Source organism: Delphinus delphis, chromosome 11 (assembly GCF_949987515.2).
Source record: "Delphinus delphis chromosome 11, mDelDel1.2, whole genome shotgun sequence".
NCBI classification, from domain to species: Eukaryota; Metazoa; Chordata; class Mammalia; order Artiodactyla; family Delphinidae; genus Delphinus; species Delphinus delphis.
Window position 1 is genome coordinate 76,164,364 of NC_082693.1, and position 14,479 is coordinate 76,178,842.

At 45.1% G+C, this 14,479-nt stretch overlaps 1 protein-coding gene across 1 annotated transcript in view; it reads left to right on the forward strand.

Annotated features, from left to right (window-relative positions):
* The window catches only part of PLXNC1 (plexin C1), a 141,803-nt gene that overhangs the window by 97,707 nt on the left and 29,617 nt on the right, over positions 1–14,479 (forward strand). The window contains exons 18-21 of the mRNA XM_060025382.1: positions 1,416–1,454; positions 1,664–1,788; positions 2,793–2,991; positions 7,588–7,734. Of these exons, the coding sequence (XP_059881365.1) occupies positions 1,416–1,454; positions 1,664–1,788; positions 2,793–2,991; positions 7,588–7,734 (510 nt within the window). The remainder of the gene's footprint in view (positions 1–1,415; positions 1,455–1,663; positions 1,789–2,792; positions 2,992–7,587; positions 7,735–14,479) is intronic.

The window sequence follows — 14,479 nt, forward strand, 5'->3', positions numbered from 1 at the left end:
TAATTAATTTTTGGCTGCGTTGCATCTTCGTTGCAGGGCACGTGCTTCTCATTGCGGTGGCTTCTCTTGTTGTGGAGCACGGGCTCTAGGCGCACGGGCTTCAGTAGTTGTGGCTCATGGGCTCTAGAGCGCAGGCTTAGTAGTCGTGGCGCACAGGCTTAGTTGCTCTGCGGCATGTGGGATCTTCCCGGACCAGGGCTCGAACCCGTGTCCCCTGCATTGGCAGGCGGATTCTTAACCACTGTGCCACCAGGGAAGTCCTCAATCTGTTTAAATTGCCTATTGGCATAAGGTTGGTTCAGCAGAAAAATATGAGGAACTAGAAACTGCAAACCCAGGGTCTGATTTTTCTGCTTATTACCAGGGGAGAGTATGAGGTAATAGTTTGAGGTCTTCTACTTGGGCTAACAAATTTGAAACTATAAGGCAAAAATTCTCTGCAGAAGAAATTTACTTAAATAAGATATAAAAGTAGCCCAAAGTTTCAAGTATTACCAAAAAATTTTTAAATAAATGAATGTTTGAATTTATATTTTCATCCTGTTGACTCATTTAAAGTGTTAGCATGCTTTTTAAAATGTAGTCGTTTAATTCCAATATGATTTATGATATTGTACATTAAAGGAAACCCCAAAGTTTATATTCAAGAGCTACAGAGCATAACACTTTAAAATATTTTTACAAACCAGCAGGGCAACAGCATTGTGGTCTAGTTTGCTGTAAATTAGTGATTAAAAAAAGAAAGCAAAAACCGATAATGATAGCTGACATGAAGAACTTACTGTGTATTCATTCATTTTATTTTCACACCTAACCCGTGAGGTGAGAATCATTATTGTTCCCATTTTTCAGATGAGGAAAGTCAGGCACAGAGAGGTTCAATGACTTGTCCAAAGTCATGTGACCAGTAGGTGATTAAAACCAGGATTGGAACCCAAGTTGTTTGACTCCAGGTTCTAGCTTTTACCCACCCCCCTCCACCCCTTCTTGAATGACAATGTGTATCCAGACAGTAAATGCTTCTGAGCTAAGACTTGTATAAACTTACCAACACAACTCAGTATTTATCCTTAGAAGGTAAATTGCTTGAGGAGTGGTCTGTACATTTGCATAATCTTTCACCACCACTTCTTTAACTTTTGAGTCAGTTCTTTTAAAGTGTGAGATGCCTTCACCTACCAAAACCAGAACTGATGCAATGATAAATATTCTTAGAGGCTTTCAGAAGTCACTGGTGTTTCTTGAGAGCTGAACAATTATTTATTATGTAGAAGATATGCTGTGAACATAAGCCCAGGGGCTCTTCAGATTAGCAAATAGTGTCTCTATTAAAATGGACTCGGGTATTGTGACAAAAATACACTCTTCATTTCCTTTGGTTGTTATGAATAATAAAAGTGTCTCCTTCCTCTCAGTCAGGTGGCTTCACACACATCTTCACTGAAGATATGCATGTAAGTCTATAAGTTTTCATTTTTCGCTCATGACTGCCTGACTTTCATAGTGTTATCATCATCTCCATTATTACTTTGAATTGTTATTGTGGGTATTTTGGGATCACGAATTTGATATTAAATAATTCATTGTCTTGGAAAACCCATTGTGGATCTACTTTCTAACTTTAAGTTTATATATTATCTATATTATGTTATATTTTTTTCAGAACAGAGATGCCAACAACAAGAATGAAAGTCTCACAGCTTTGGATGCCCTAATTTGTAATAAAAGTTTCCTTGTTACTGTCATCCACACTCTTGAAAAGCAGAAGAGCTTTTCAGTGAAGGACAGGTATCAGCCCATTTGTTTATACTTTGAAAGCCATTAAGCAGAAAGAATAAAACCTGAGCCTCTCATTTTGTTTTGGAACTACAACCTGAGCTTGGTATCTGAGGACATGCATCTCTCCAGAGGCTGGTTGATTTGGGTCACCATGCAGTCCTGATGTTTCTTTCCATTTCAGATCACAACGCTCTAACACAAATTCTATTTTGAAGACACACACACATGTGACACCCCCCCTCAAAAAGCACCCTAAAAAAACCCAATACCAAGAAAACACATGAGTCCTGAGTCAAAAAGCAGAAGTGTGCTGTTTTCTATTTTTAAAAACACCCTGAAAATTCAGGGAAGACATTCACTTCTTGTTACCGCTCTAGTTTAAAGTCAACTAGAAAATGCTGAAAACCATATAAAATGACCGGAAGTTAACATTGCTGTGTGGTTTTTATGGATCGAGGACAAAGGTAGTTGAAACTTAGATGTTAAAAAAACGCACCCACAGGGCAGCACCCCGTTAGCATCCCATTGCCTGACCCCTCAAGTTTCCTTGGAAACTGCTATCGGCACCAGGCAAGCCACAGCTGATGATTAACCTGCTTAATCAAGACTCTGGTTTTTTTCAATATGCTTTTTTTCCATCATCTGTATATCTTCTTTTTTTTTCTCTTTCAGTTTTATTGGGATATAATTGATATACAGCACCGTATAGGTTTAAGGTGTACAGCATGATAACCACAAACATCTCTTTTTCTGAGTTTGAGGTTTGTTTTGTTTTTTTTCAGATCCCACATATAAGTGAGATCATACAGTATTTGTCTTTCTCTATTTCATTTCGCATGATGCCCTCAAGGTCCATCCATGTTGCTGCCAACGGCAGGATTTCCTTCTTTTTAGGGCTGAATAGTATTCCATTGTATATATGTACCACATCTTCTGATCCATCCGTCTGTTGATGGACACTTAGGTTGCTTCCGTGTCTTGGCTGTTGTAACCAAGGCTCTATTTTTAAATAGGTGTCTGTTTGCTTCCTTCTTAACCATTGCACTGCAAACTAAGCTGGTCTACCTAACCAGCATCCTCGAGGTGCTGACCAGGGACTTGATGGAGCAGTGCAGTAACATGCAGCCTAAACTCATGCTGAGACGCACAGAGTCCGTGGTGGAAAAGCTCCTCACAAACTGGATGTCCGTCTGCCTTTCTGGTTTTCTGCGGGTAAGTGTCGCATCCCTTGGTGGCGTCAGAGCTGACTGTATAGGCAGCTGTTTTTAGCAGATGCTGATGTCTTTGCCAGGATAAATCCTGAGCACTCTGTGGTGTCAGCATTTAACCACTTTTAGTCTTGGTCCTTACTAGGAGCACATGGAGGGGAAAATAAAATTTGTTTTTTTGCTGTAACTGGCCTAGGCAAGTACAATTCATTTAGAATTTCCTCGAGTAAGACTTTTTAAAAATTTTATTGTAGTGAGGACAATTAACGTGAGACCTACCCTCTTAACAGATTTTTCAGTGTACAAAACGGCGTCATCTATTGGCACAATGTCGTATGATAGATTTCTAGAACTTACCTTACATAACTGAAACTTTATACCCCTTGACTTTTGCATCCACCTTCACGTGGTTAATGAACGTGTGCTGAGTGGAGGGCATATTTCAAATGCTGATGGAAACACACTGTTTTCAGGGCCTCTGAAGCATCTTGGAAATAGCCATTTACCTACCGCTACGCTCTCTGTAAGCTAATTACATTCAATTCCAACCAGTTATCCCATATGAAAGCAAGTCTCCAAAAAGCCGCCCGCCCCTTGAGTTCACTTTGTTACAGTTAAGTGAACATGGTTATAATCTAATTGAATCTTAAAATCTTTTCAAATGTGAACTTGGCACAGATTCCATTGGTTAAGAGGATAGGCCCTGGAGCCCGCTGCCCGGTTTGAATCTAGACTCCACCCGCTTACCAGAGGCCCCAAGCAGGTTTCTTGACCTGCCTGAGCCTTGGGTTTATAACCTGTACAACTGGAGGAAGAATATTTTAGGGCTGTTCTGAAGCACTGATGAGAAAATGTATCCAATTGCTTGGCACTGAGTAAGCACTCCATAAATGATGCCCATTATTATTATGAAATATTAGTAGGAAAGGAAGTGTGTTCTGTTGAACCCAGGCTTCATTCAGCCCTCCGAGGCCCCTGGTGCAGGACGCTCTTATCCTTCTTCAATTTCACCAGCCATCCAGATTCCAGCAAAACTACATAATTGTGTGTTTGTAGCTAGTTCTGAAATCTAATTAAAGTTTGAATAAGATACACTGCTGTGCCACAGGTTTTAACAGTGCTACTTAAGTTTAGATCCAAAAAGAAGCAGTGCCTTAAATAGACTGTGCTTAGTTTAATGTTTAATGTAATCTTACAAGTAGATGCACAACCTTTTTTTTTTTTAACCAACCCTTTTCTCTCCCAAGGCAATGCCTATTTATTAAGATTAATGAAATCTGCCTTCTTTGCTGTTTACTTGGTATAAATCATCACACACTTTGGGGAGATGTGGAGCGCTTATTTCTGGGGTGAATATTTTTGGCTTCCTCCATCCTAGCTTCAGCCGCAGCTGCTCTGAAACAGAGGCAGCAGGACCCTCACCCAGTTCCTGGGTCTCAGTCTCAAAAGGCAGCTCCTGCCTCACCGCCTACCGTGCCACTGAGTCAGAAGCTCAGGGTGGGGCGCAGCAGTCAACGTTTCCAAATTCCTGCAGGTGGTTGCACCACCCAGCCTTTGAGAACCTGGGGGCAGTAGGAGGAGCGCTGGCCTAGGAGTCTTGGTTAGAAGCAGCAGGTTCGGGCTGTAAGTTCATCTCGGCCCCAGCTTGCTGCGTGGCTCCAGGTACGGCCCTTTCCATCTGGGCATCCGTTTTCTACCCACCAAATGAGGCGCGTGGCCATTGGTTTTAACTCCCTTTCCAGTTCTTTCTCTGGGACCTTGTGATTCTTTTTCTGAGCCCTCGAAGCCTAGTCAGAGCCTTGCCCTTGCTGCTCTTGGGCGTTAAAAAGGCGAGGCGTCCCCAGAATCTGCGCTCTGAGTCCAAATGGCCCCCTTGAGCAGAGGATTCCTCGTCAAGGTTTTGCAGTGCTGACTCAGGAGTGTCTTGGGCACTTGGGGTGGTGAGGGGCCAGCGTGCTCCCTGGGAGGAAGTGGCATCCGGCCCGTCGGCGATACTTTCATTTTCAGTGGAATAATTCCCTCTGACGTGCAGGGCCGGACCTCCCCAACCAGGTGCCCAAGGGTGTGGGACTCTGACGGCCTGGCCCTCCTGCTCTACCCATCCTCCCAAACATCGGCCTGGGTGCCACGAGCACTGTGACCTCCAGGTAACTTCCTCCTCTGTGCCTCCAAGGCCCTGTGGGTCAAGTAATAATAATAACTACCATTTATTGAATGTGCCAGCCACCATGCTAAGAGCTTTGCTTCCTTTTTCTCACTGAATCCCGTGAGGTGAGAACCTTTAGGACCGTTTTGCGTACTGGGGAATTGGGGCACACAGGATAGACAAGACTTCCTCCCATAGAGGAAGATCCCATAGCTCGTGTGACAGCACCAGGGAGCTCTTAGCCACCCGGCTTAATGCCTCCCCAGGAAGGCAGCTCACTTCTTCCAGGCTTAGGGAGGGATTTGGGGCTGGAATGAGGTCACAGGTGCAGAAGCCTACAGCTCAGCCGTGGTCAGAGAGTCTGGTCTCACGAAGGAAAGGATGGTGAAGGGGCCAAGCTTAATTCCCATCACAGGATGGGAAGGGCAGGGTTGGTTCCATACACGGGGCTCTGCCCCAGGCCGGCTCCCTGGGAAGCTGTGTGCACCCTGGTCTGATGAGACGCCCAAGCCGCCAGCAGGTATGACTAACTTAGAACTTGTGTTCAGCGGTGACAAAGAAACGTCGTGGCTCCGTCGTTTCCTAAGCTGGCCACGCATCCGGATCCCCCGGCAGGTGTTAAAACTACAGATGCCCAGGCCTCATCTCCAGAGATTCCGTCTAGAGTAGGGCCCAGATATCTGAATTCTTCATAAGAGTCCCAAGGGATTCTGGTGATGATTATCCAGGTTTAGAACCACGGGTGTGGGTAACGGTGCCAGATGAGATGTTACTAATCTGAGTCTAGCTGCACGCTTGTGGAGAATTCTTACCACAGAGCCATCGAGTCTGGAGCTGTCACTCCACACAGCCCAGAAGAGCCCACCGGCCCCCTAACGCCGACCTCTGCAGGTGCCTCCAGCCCCCTCCCAAGGGCACTTACCCCCATCTCTGATGTGGGCTGGAAGCAAAGAGAGAAGTGAGGTTCTAGGTTTACGGTCGGGATATTACCTAAGGGGGTGGAGGGAGAGAGACGAGAGCAGTGTGGTTGTGAACCTCTAAATAAAGGAAGTTTCTCATAAGAATTGAAATGTCATGTTCTAGTCCCAGCGCTCTCCCCACCTGGGAAATTTTTGAACATTCCAACCCTGTCCTACAGTAAGGAAGCGACTCCAGGACATGTCAGGAGGGGAGAGGAAAGTGATACAGGGCCCCAGTGGCAGGGAGGGCAGCAGAGGAGTGACAGGAAGCCCGGGACCAGGGCGGGCTGTGCTTTTGCAGTCAGTATAGAGGATGGTACGGGGCGGGTAGGGGTGGGATCCAAGAGACCTCAAAGACGTCTTAGCTTACCTCTTCAAGGGAAAACAGGTGAGAGAGCCAGTGGAACCCTCCTTTCCAAGCCAGATGCATTGGCTGTGAAGCTTGACTTTGTAAACTGGTGCTTCAAGCCCTAGTCACGTGGCTGGCTTCTCGTCATCACTGAGGCAGTTGGACTTGCTGGTTCTGGGCCTGGCTCTTCTTCCCCCTTAAATTCAGTTTAATGTCCTTTTGATTACAGAGGGTTTATTTACTTAGCAAATACTACACGATGGATCGTCAAGCCAGGGCGACATGCTTTGAGAGGCTGCATGAAAGCAGGAACACACAAGCCTCCCCCTTGGGCTCCTCAGGGTCCATTCAAGCGCGAAGTGACTACAGAGTTCAGGCGTTTCAATAACAGCAGGGGTGGCCACCCCTGGTCCAGAAAAAGGTGCAGAAGGAAGTCATCAGGATGGGCCAGATGCTTGGGAAGATCCTTAGAGTAAGGATCTGGAATCGGCTCTGGCCCAGGGGAAGGAGGTGCGGTACACTGTGGCCTGTACCAGCAAAGGTGCCCGGGTGGGACTGTGCAGGCTGGGTCTGGGAAGGAGCCGGGGCTGGCCGCCTCACGGTCAGGAGGGGAGGCTGCAGACTGCAACTGAAGGCCACCTCCTTCGTGAGAAGCTGTTGACACCCAAAAGCTTCCTCCTAGGTAAATGTATAAAATGTTTTTATGTTTATTCTGGTTACCAAGGCTAATCGTTCTGCATTTTTTTACATGCCATTTATTTTTAGCGCGCTGAAAAAAAAAGGGCAGTTAAATAGGAATGTAAAGAAAGGTTAAATCTCTACCAACTGTTCTTAGGCCAACTGATGAGCACTGGGCTACCATAGAGAAGCTTAAGCATAAAAGAATGATCACCTCTGTAAATGCCATGAGAGTGTGCATGTGCGTGTGCGAACACGCGTGTGTGTTGGGGGAGAAGAGGCAGTTTCCTGAGTTTTGCTCCTAGTCCTAAGTGGAGCAAAGTGTATTTTCTTGGGAGGTGCATGTTGACTGTTAGAAAACACTGCCGCCTGTCTCCTGTCGTAGGGCCATAAACTGAAACTTTGATCCTCTGGAAAGTACAGTGGATTCTGCCGCAAGCTAACTGTCACTTTTGCGTCTTTTCCAAGGAGACTGTTGGAGAACCGTTCTATTTGCTGGTGACGACTCTGAACCAGAAGATAAACAAGGGCCCCGTCGATGTAATCACTTGCAAAGCCCTGTACACGCTTAATGAGGACTGGCTGCTGTGGCAGGTTCCGGAATTCAGCACTGTGGTGAGTTTACGATGAAGCTGGTGGGGTAGAGAGTGAGTTGGGAAGCGTCGCTTGAAATGATCATTCCTACCACAGGAGGCCTCATACGTTCAGTTTATTAAAACCGTAGTTGATAAAATATTAACACGTGTTCACATAATAGATTTTAATTACTCGGATTGGGGGAGAAAGTATTGTCATGATGCCTGGGGGTACTCCTCCATTTCCAAAGATTTTAATATCAGGATGGTTTATAGCTTTCAGCATCGGCAAAGGAACTGCAAAGCACTCCCTACTCAGCGCTTATAATTGCAATCAGAATTTCTCAAACGGCTCTGCTCTGGAAGACAATGTGTGAAGATATATTTCAACCAAATTGAGGCCGTCTTATTTTAGAACGATAACACAAGACAAATTCCACTGTGTTCCCCCTGCAACATGACGCCCTTACTTTATTTTCATGGATTAGTTACAAATGTTTGGTGTCATGCACTTATCGTTCTGTGATCTCACAGATATTTTTAGAGGAATGCTGTAAATCACGACAGGAAGATGATTGCTTGGCTGCTGGAGGGTTTCACCCATTTAAGATCTTCCTTTTCACCCGTCCCCACTCCACCCGCCCACTCTCTTCCTTTCCTAAAGGAAAAGAGACCAATTTTTTGCACATTCAGGAATTTGAGAGAGAGAGAGCCAAGCATGGCAAGTATCTCCAAAATTACTTAGGATTTTTTTGTGCTTTTCTGTTAACAGAGACTTGGAAAAGGGATTGCTGTATTTTGGTTTGATCTTTAGCTTTTGCAGAGATTCCGGGCTGCTTCACAATCTCATTAGTGGGGAAGGAGGAAAAAATTACAGTGGGGTTTTTGTGTTGCTCAGTAAAGGGGCCGAGGCTCCTGCGGCTTTGCTCTGGATGGCAAGCACTGCGGTGTCATCCTGGAAGAATTCATCCCCTAATTGGAGAAGGCACTATGGTGCTGTAGGCTATGTTATGGTTGTGTCCTCTGGTGGGAGAAGAGTCCCTACATCAGCTCTTTCGAGTCCTCGGTCACCGCTGGATGGAGCTGACCCTCCACTGAACATGGCACATGCTTGGCCGCCATCCACAAGGTGGGAGGCGGAGCAGGTCACCAGGTCTGACTCCTGTCTGTTACTCCCATCTGTGTCTGAGGGGGGGTGGAGTGCGGTGGTTCTCCTATGTTAGCATGCATCAGAGTCCCCGAGAGAGCTTATTAAATGCCAGTTGGGAGGCAGCACCCCAGGGTTTCTAATTGTGTGGGTCTGGGGTGTGGCCCAAGAATTTGCATTTCTGAAGAGCTTTCTGCAGCTGCCGCTGGTCCAGGGCCACACAGGGAGAACTACTGATATAGTTGTTACTGAGTGTGGACTCTGGAGCCAGGCAGGTTTGAATCAAGCCTCTGCCACTGGCTAGCTGTGCGACTTTGGGCAACTTTGGAAACCTCTCTGTGCTTCCGTCTCTTCACTTGTAAAATGGGGATGATGATCATGGTACCTGCCTATCTCATGGATGTTGTGAGAATTAAGAGTTGATATTCTGTAAAGTACTTAGACCATTGCCGGGCACATGAGTGTAAAGAGTTATTAAATTTAATTCAAATCTCCTCGGGCGCTTGTTAGAAATGCAGATCCAGATAGACCCATGCCTGGGCCTTCCGTCTGGACTGACTACATCAGAATCTCTGGGGGTGGAGCCCAGGCACGGATAGATGTTTTAAATGCTCCAGGTAATTCTAATGTGCATCCTGCAGGAGGAACCCCACTGGTACCCTGGAGGACAAATGATGAACTTGCATCAGGGCCTATTGACTCTCCTTTTACTGATTCAGAGTCTTGTCTTCAAACCCAGGGCCTTGGTCCTAATGCAGGTGTTCATGCTTTTACTTTGAGACATTTTAGGAGCCCCACAGGTTCCCAAAGAGAAATATTTGCAAGTGAATATAGGTCAGGGGAATCCAGCAGTGTTTCACTTTCATGAAAACACGAACCCGCACAGGAAGGAGAGGAGAGCAGAAGACGGAACTGGGAGTGGGGAGGACTCAAATGCCTGGAGCAACTTTTGAGGTTTGAGTCCTTTCTAATGCTTTACGTCAGAACACTTTTCCCCCTTTCATTTTGGAACGTTATTTATTTCACAGTCAATTAAGACCATGTGTTTCTGATGTGTTAACACTCAACTCATCATCAAAATGTTTCTTGATGCTGAAGACATTTGTGTCGACTTGGATTCTTTTTTTCCTTTGTAGCCCCTGGGGAAAAGGTTGACGGAAAATTATGTTTTAAGAAATCCACATAAATCTTCCTTTCCGAACACGGATTTGCCGGTAGATAGCGTTGAGACTGGGAGAGGGGTGGGCCTCTTGTTTCTAGAGCCCTTGACTTTGAAATTGAGTTTTAATGCCTTTCCTTGGACCCGCCCCAAACCTCTTTCATGGTGGACGGTTATACTGGAAGCTCCAGAGCAGCTTGATCCGGTCTGTGCTTGTGTGACAAAATGTTAGCAGAAGGTCGATATAAAAAATTTAAGGTTTTTCATTTCCTTTCAGGCAAGTCCCCTCAGCCTTAACCATCATCTTTTAAATTTTCTTCCTTCCTCTCTTTCCCACCTCCCCCTGCCCTTTCTCACTTTACCCGCCTTCCCCACGCATGTACACCCAGTGATCTGAAGTCTTGACTTTCTAAATTTGCTGAGATGGTTTATGTATTTGAAAACCAAGGTGTGGTGAATGAATTCGATTGTGTGTGTGTGTGTGTGTGTGTGTGTGTGTGTGTGTGTAAATATTTTCAAGGAAAAAAAAGGCAGGGAAAAAAAATCAAGAGCAGCCACCCAAACAACTTGAAATGACAGAGCCTGGTACCGTGGCTGGGACACATTTAAAAAGAGGCCCCCAAACTCCTGTTTGGCCAAATGGTGAAAACCACAGCGCCTCATCTAACAGCCTCAAAGTCAGGTTTCACTCCTCTAAAATTAGGATGTGTTCTCCCTGAGGTGTAGGGTGTTTTCTAGAACATAAAGGCAACATGCCAGTTGCTTATACATGAAATCATTATACTAACACATGGGCTCCAAGAAGTAATTCTTTGTTTGCTGTGCCCTGGGAGGAAAATTCCTCTGCCATTTCTTAAATGTAAGCAAAGCCCCATAAAGTCACTTCCTCTAGGGCCAGAAGAAACCATCCTCCGCCAGCAAGGCACTGCAGGCTGGTGTTCAGTGAGGCAAACTGCCATTACATTCTCCTGCTCCGGGCTAGGAGCATCAGGGGAGGGTTTGTACACACACACACGCGCGCACACACACGACTCCTCTAACATCCAGGGATTCCGAGTTGACAGCTAGAAGAGAGATAAGCCCTATTGCTCTAAGGTTTTTCCTCCTTTGCAAACTTTCAGGCACGTTCGATTTTGTGGCTGAAGGATCTCGGGCTCTCCCTTAGGGTGGGCTGTGTCTATAGAGTCGTTCTGGAGCGGATCGCCTGAAACTTCGGAGAATCGAGTGAAGGTTGAGGATTTCAGTTCCGGGAAAGTGTACCACATGGGAGAAAGGACATTTGCTTCACTTTCAGGAGGCGACGAGAAAACCCAATAACTCATGGCAAGTGTGCTGAATTAGCAAGAGAAGGTTGACTTATAATCAAAGTTAAGCGAGAAATGGTTTTTTGAACTCTTAAACCCAGGAAATGAGCCTGCCAATCGGCTGTATCAGAGATAGCATCTTGGCGCCCTGGGAAACAGTGTTCTGACAAACATAATATTGCCCTCGTTCTCATATCTATGAGAAAGTCTTTAAGATTATTAGAAAGTCTTGGAAAAGCACAGATACTCGCTTACAGAAATCTTGATGCCTCAGCTATGATTTATTGAACGTTTCCACCAGCCCACACTAGGCTTTTCCCCCAATAGTTACCACGTTGCGGACAATCCTGGTTTGTAAAATATTTCACCTCTGACATAGCCCTAGCTATCCCTAGCAAGAGTTCCTCATCTGCAAGCTTCCTTCAACACGGCCGCTGGGCCCTCCACTCCCCAGCTCCTTCTGTTCCATTTAGTTGGTCCTTTCAGAAGATCCATTATCCCCATAATTAAACAACCCACTGTCCCGATTAAGTCATTCTCTGTTACTTCAATTACATCCCATTGTTCATTAAACCCTGATGTTTGCACTTCAGCAATCTTGTTTTTAATACTCCTAGCATTTGTGGAGAAACAGTAAAGTTAATTAACAATTCTTGAGCTTTGTTTTTCTTTTTCTCTCTACCATAGTGCAGATCATTTCCATTATGACTTGCAATAATACTGAAACCATTACTAACTCCATAGTTACTGTTCTGAGCTTCTGATCAGAGAAGCGAAACCATTTTTTATAATCATTTGAGGTAAGTCATCCTACTTGACGGCAGGCAGTGGAAAATGAAAAATTAACCTTAAATGAGTGCTTCAAATGATTCTCCTCTTCATATTCTTTCTTCTCACACCCATAGTCTTGGGATTAGAAAATAATTTCATTACCTGAATACACACGTACTTAATTTTCCTCTTTATGGCTCAAATATGACTCTGTTACTTCATCGTTAAGGATTCTTATTTATACTTGTTCCCCTCAGAGAATGGTAACTTTTATAGCAAACCATGGTGGAGATAAAGGCATTTTTAATTTATTTATTTATTATAAAATTTGTTTTATTCATTTATTTTTGGCTGCACTGGGTCTTCGTTGCTGTGCATGGGCTTTTTTTCTAGTTGCAGCGAGCAGGGGCTGCTCTTTGTTGCGGTGCGCGGGCTTCTCATTGCGGTGGCTTCTCTTGTTGCACAGCACAGTCTCTAGGCACGCAGGCTCAGTAGTTGTGGCTTGCAGCCTTTTAGAGTGCAGGCTCAGTGGTTGTGGCTCGCGGGCTCTAGAGCGCAGGCTCAGTAGTTGTGGCGCACGGGCTTAGTTGCTCCGTGGCATGTGGTATCTTCCCAGACCAGGGCTTGAACCCATGTCCCCTGCATTGGCAGGCGGATTCTTAACCACTGCACCACGAGGGAAGCCCAAGGCATTGTTTTAGATTTGTCTTTTATGGCATTGTCAAAGTCAGCATTCCATTTGAAGTTACTGTTATCTAGAGCAGGAATCAGCAAACAACCACCTGTGGGTCAAATGTGGCCCTGCTGCCTATTGTTATAAATAAAGTTTTATTGGCACACAGCCATACCCATTCATTCACTATTGTCTATGGCTGTTTTCCTGCTGCAGTGGCAGAGTTGAGTAGTTGCAATAGAGATGATAACAGACCTCAAAGTCCTAAATGTTTAGTATCTGGCCTTTTACAGAAATTTTGCTATCCCTTAATCTAGAGCTTGACATAATAGAGAAAAAAAACCCTAGAATCCACTCTGCTGCTCACCCCCCAAAATCTTGGCCTGTTTCCTCTCCTTCTAGGGACACAGCAGTGGAACTGCCTCACCACTATCCACAAAGCTGAAACTTATGGGCACTCTGCCAAAAAAACCCAGAAAACTGTGAAATACATTAAACCTAAAATACTGGAATCAATCATTTTGGGCTAAATTGGACAGATTCTCACTTGATTTTTGCATGAATAAGTGTTAGTAAATGCTAGCAAGTGTATAAGACTGGTGAGAGAAACTTAAATTTGAGGAAATTCTCTCCATTAACTTAATTTTTTTCTTCAAAATGGAAAAGGCCTTTCTCCCTCAGTATTCTGTCAGAGGGTTAAATACCCTGACCCAGGAAGCGTGGGGCTCTCAGTCTTTGGTGGGGAAAGGAAAAGGCGGGTGGGGGAGGGGAGGTCGGGCCGGCAAGAGCAGCGTTAGAGGGGCGGCTGGTAGAATGTCCCAGGGCTGACTCAGCTTGAGAAAAACCTCAGGTCAGAAGCTTTTCTGAGACTTGGACTTCTAACTCTGGGCTTTTGCTGCTTCTACTGAACTTCTGGAAGTGGTTTTCTTCTCTCTAATTCAGTTTAGTATAAGAACCAGACTTTTCTCTTGACCTTCATTTGGCTCTGCAGTGAAATTCGAAATGTATTTTATAGGTTTTATTTAACGAAAGCAATTATTGGCCTAAGACCGTCTATGATAAAGTCGCTGGCTTGTAATAAATTCTTTTAAAATTGATTTGTAGGTTTTAGAAGGTACTACAGAAAGGATGCAGCAACATCCCTGCCCTTATTAGCTGAGAATGTGGCTGATGAGTTAGTGAGGTAGCTGCATCAGCCTTTCCCCGCTAAACTGGGGAAAATGGGGGGCCATGCCTCTTCCCCCGCTTTTGATGTGTCCTCTTAGCCCACTGCAGCTTGTTTTTTATGCCTCCCCAATGCCTGAAACTGCCAAGTTGTGTGAAGGGCCCATGGGTAAAGCTGCTAGTAAAGCAGGAATGTGGTTGTATGTCGGGGTGCTGTGTTGTTCAGCTCAGAAGAGGTGGGGTTTGGAGTCTGACCGTCTTGGGTGTGAATCCAGGCTCAGCCGCGTTACAAACTGGCTGTGTGACCTTGGGCAAGTCACTCAACCTCTCTAAACCTGTTTCCTCATCTTTAAACAGGTGGATTATTTTAATTAAACCCTAACCTTGTACATTTTTTATGAGGTCAGGAAATAATATCTGTAAGATGTCTAGCCATCATGCCACGGAGTAGGTACTCATTATTTATTTATAATAGCTTTTCTCGTCTGAGCTGTTTTTCTTATCAACAGTATGGTTGAAGCAGAAACGGTCCCCTCAGCATTGGTTGGTTATTTGGTTGGTTGGTTA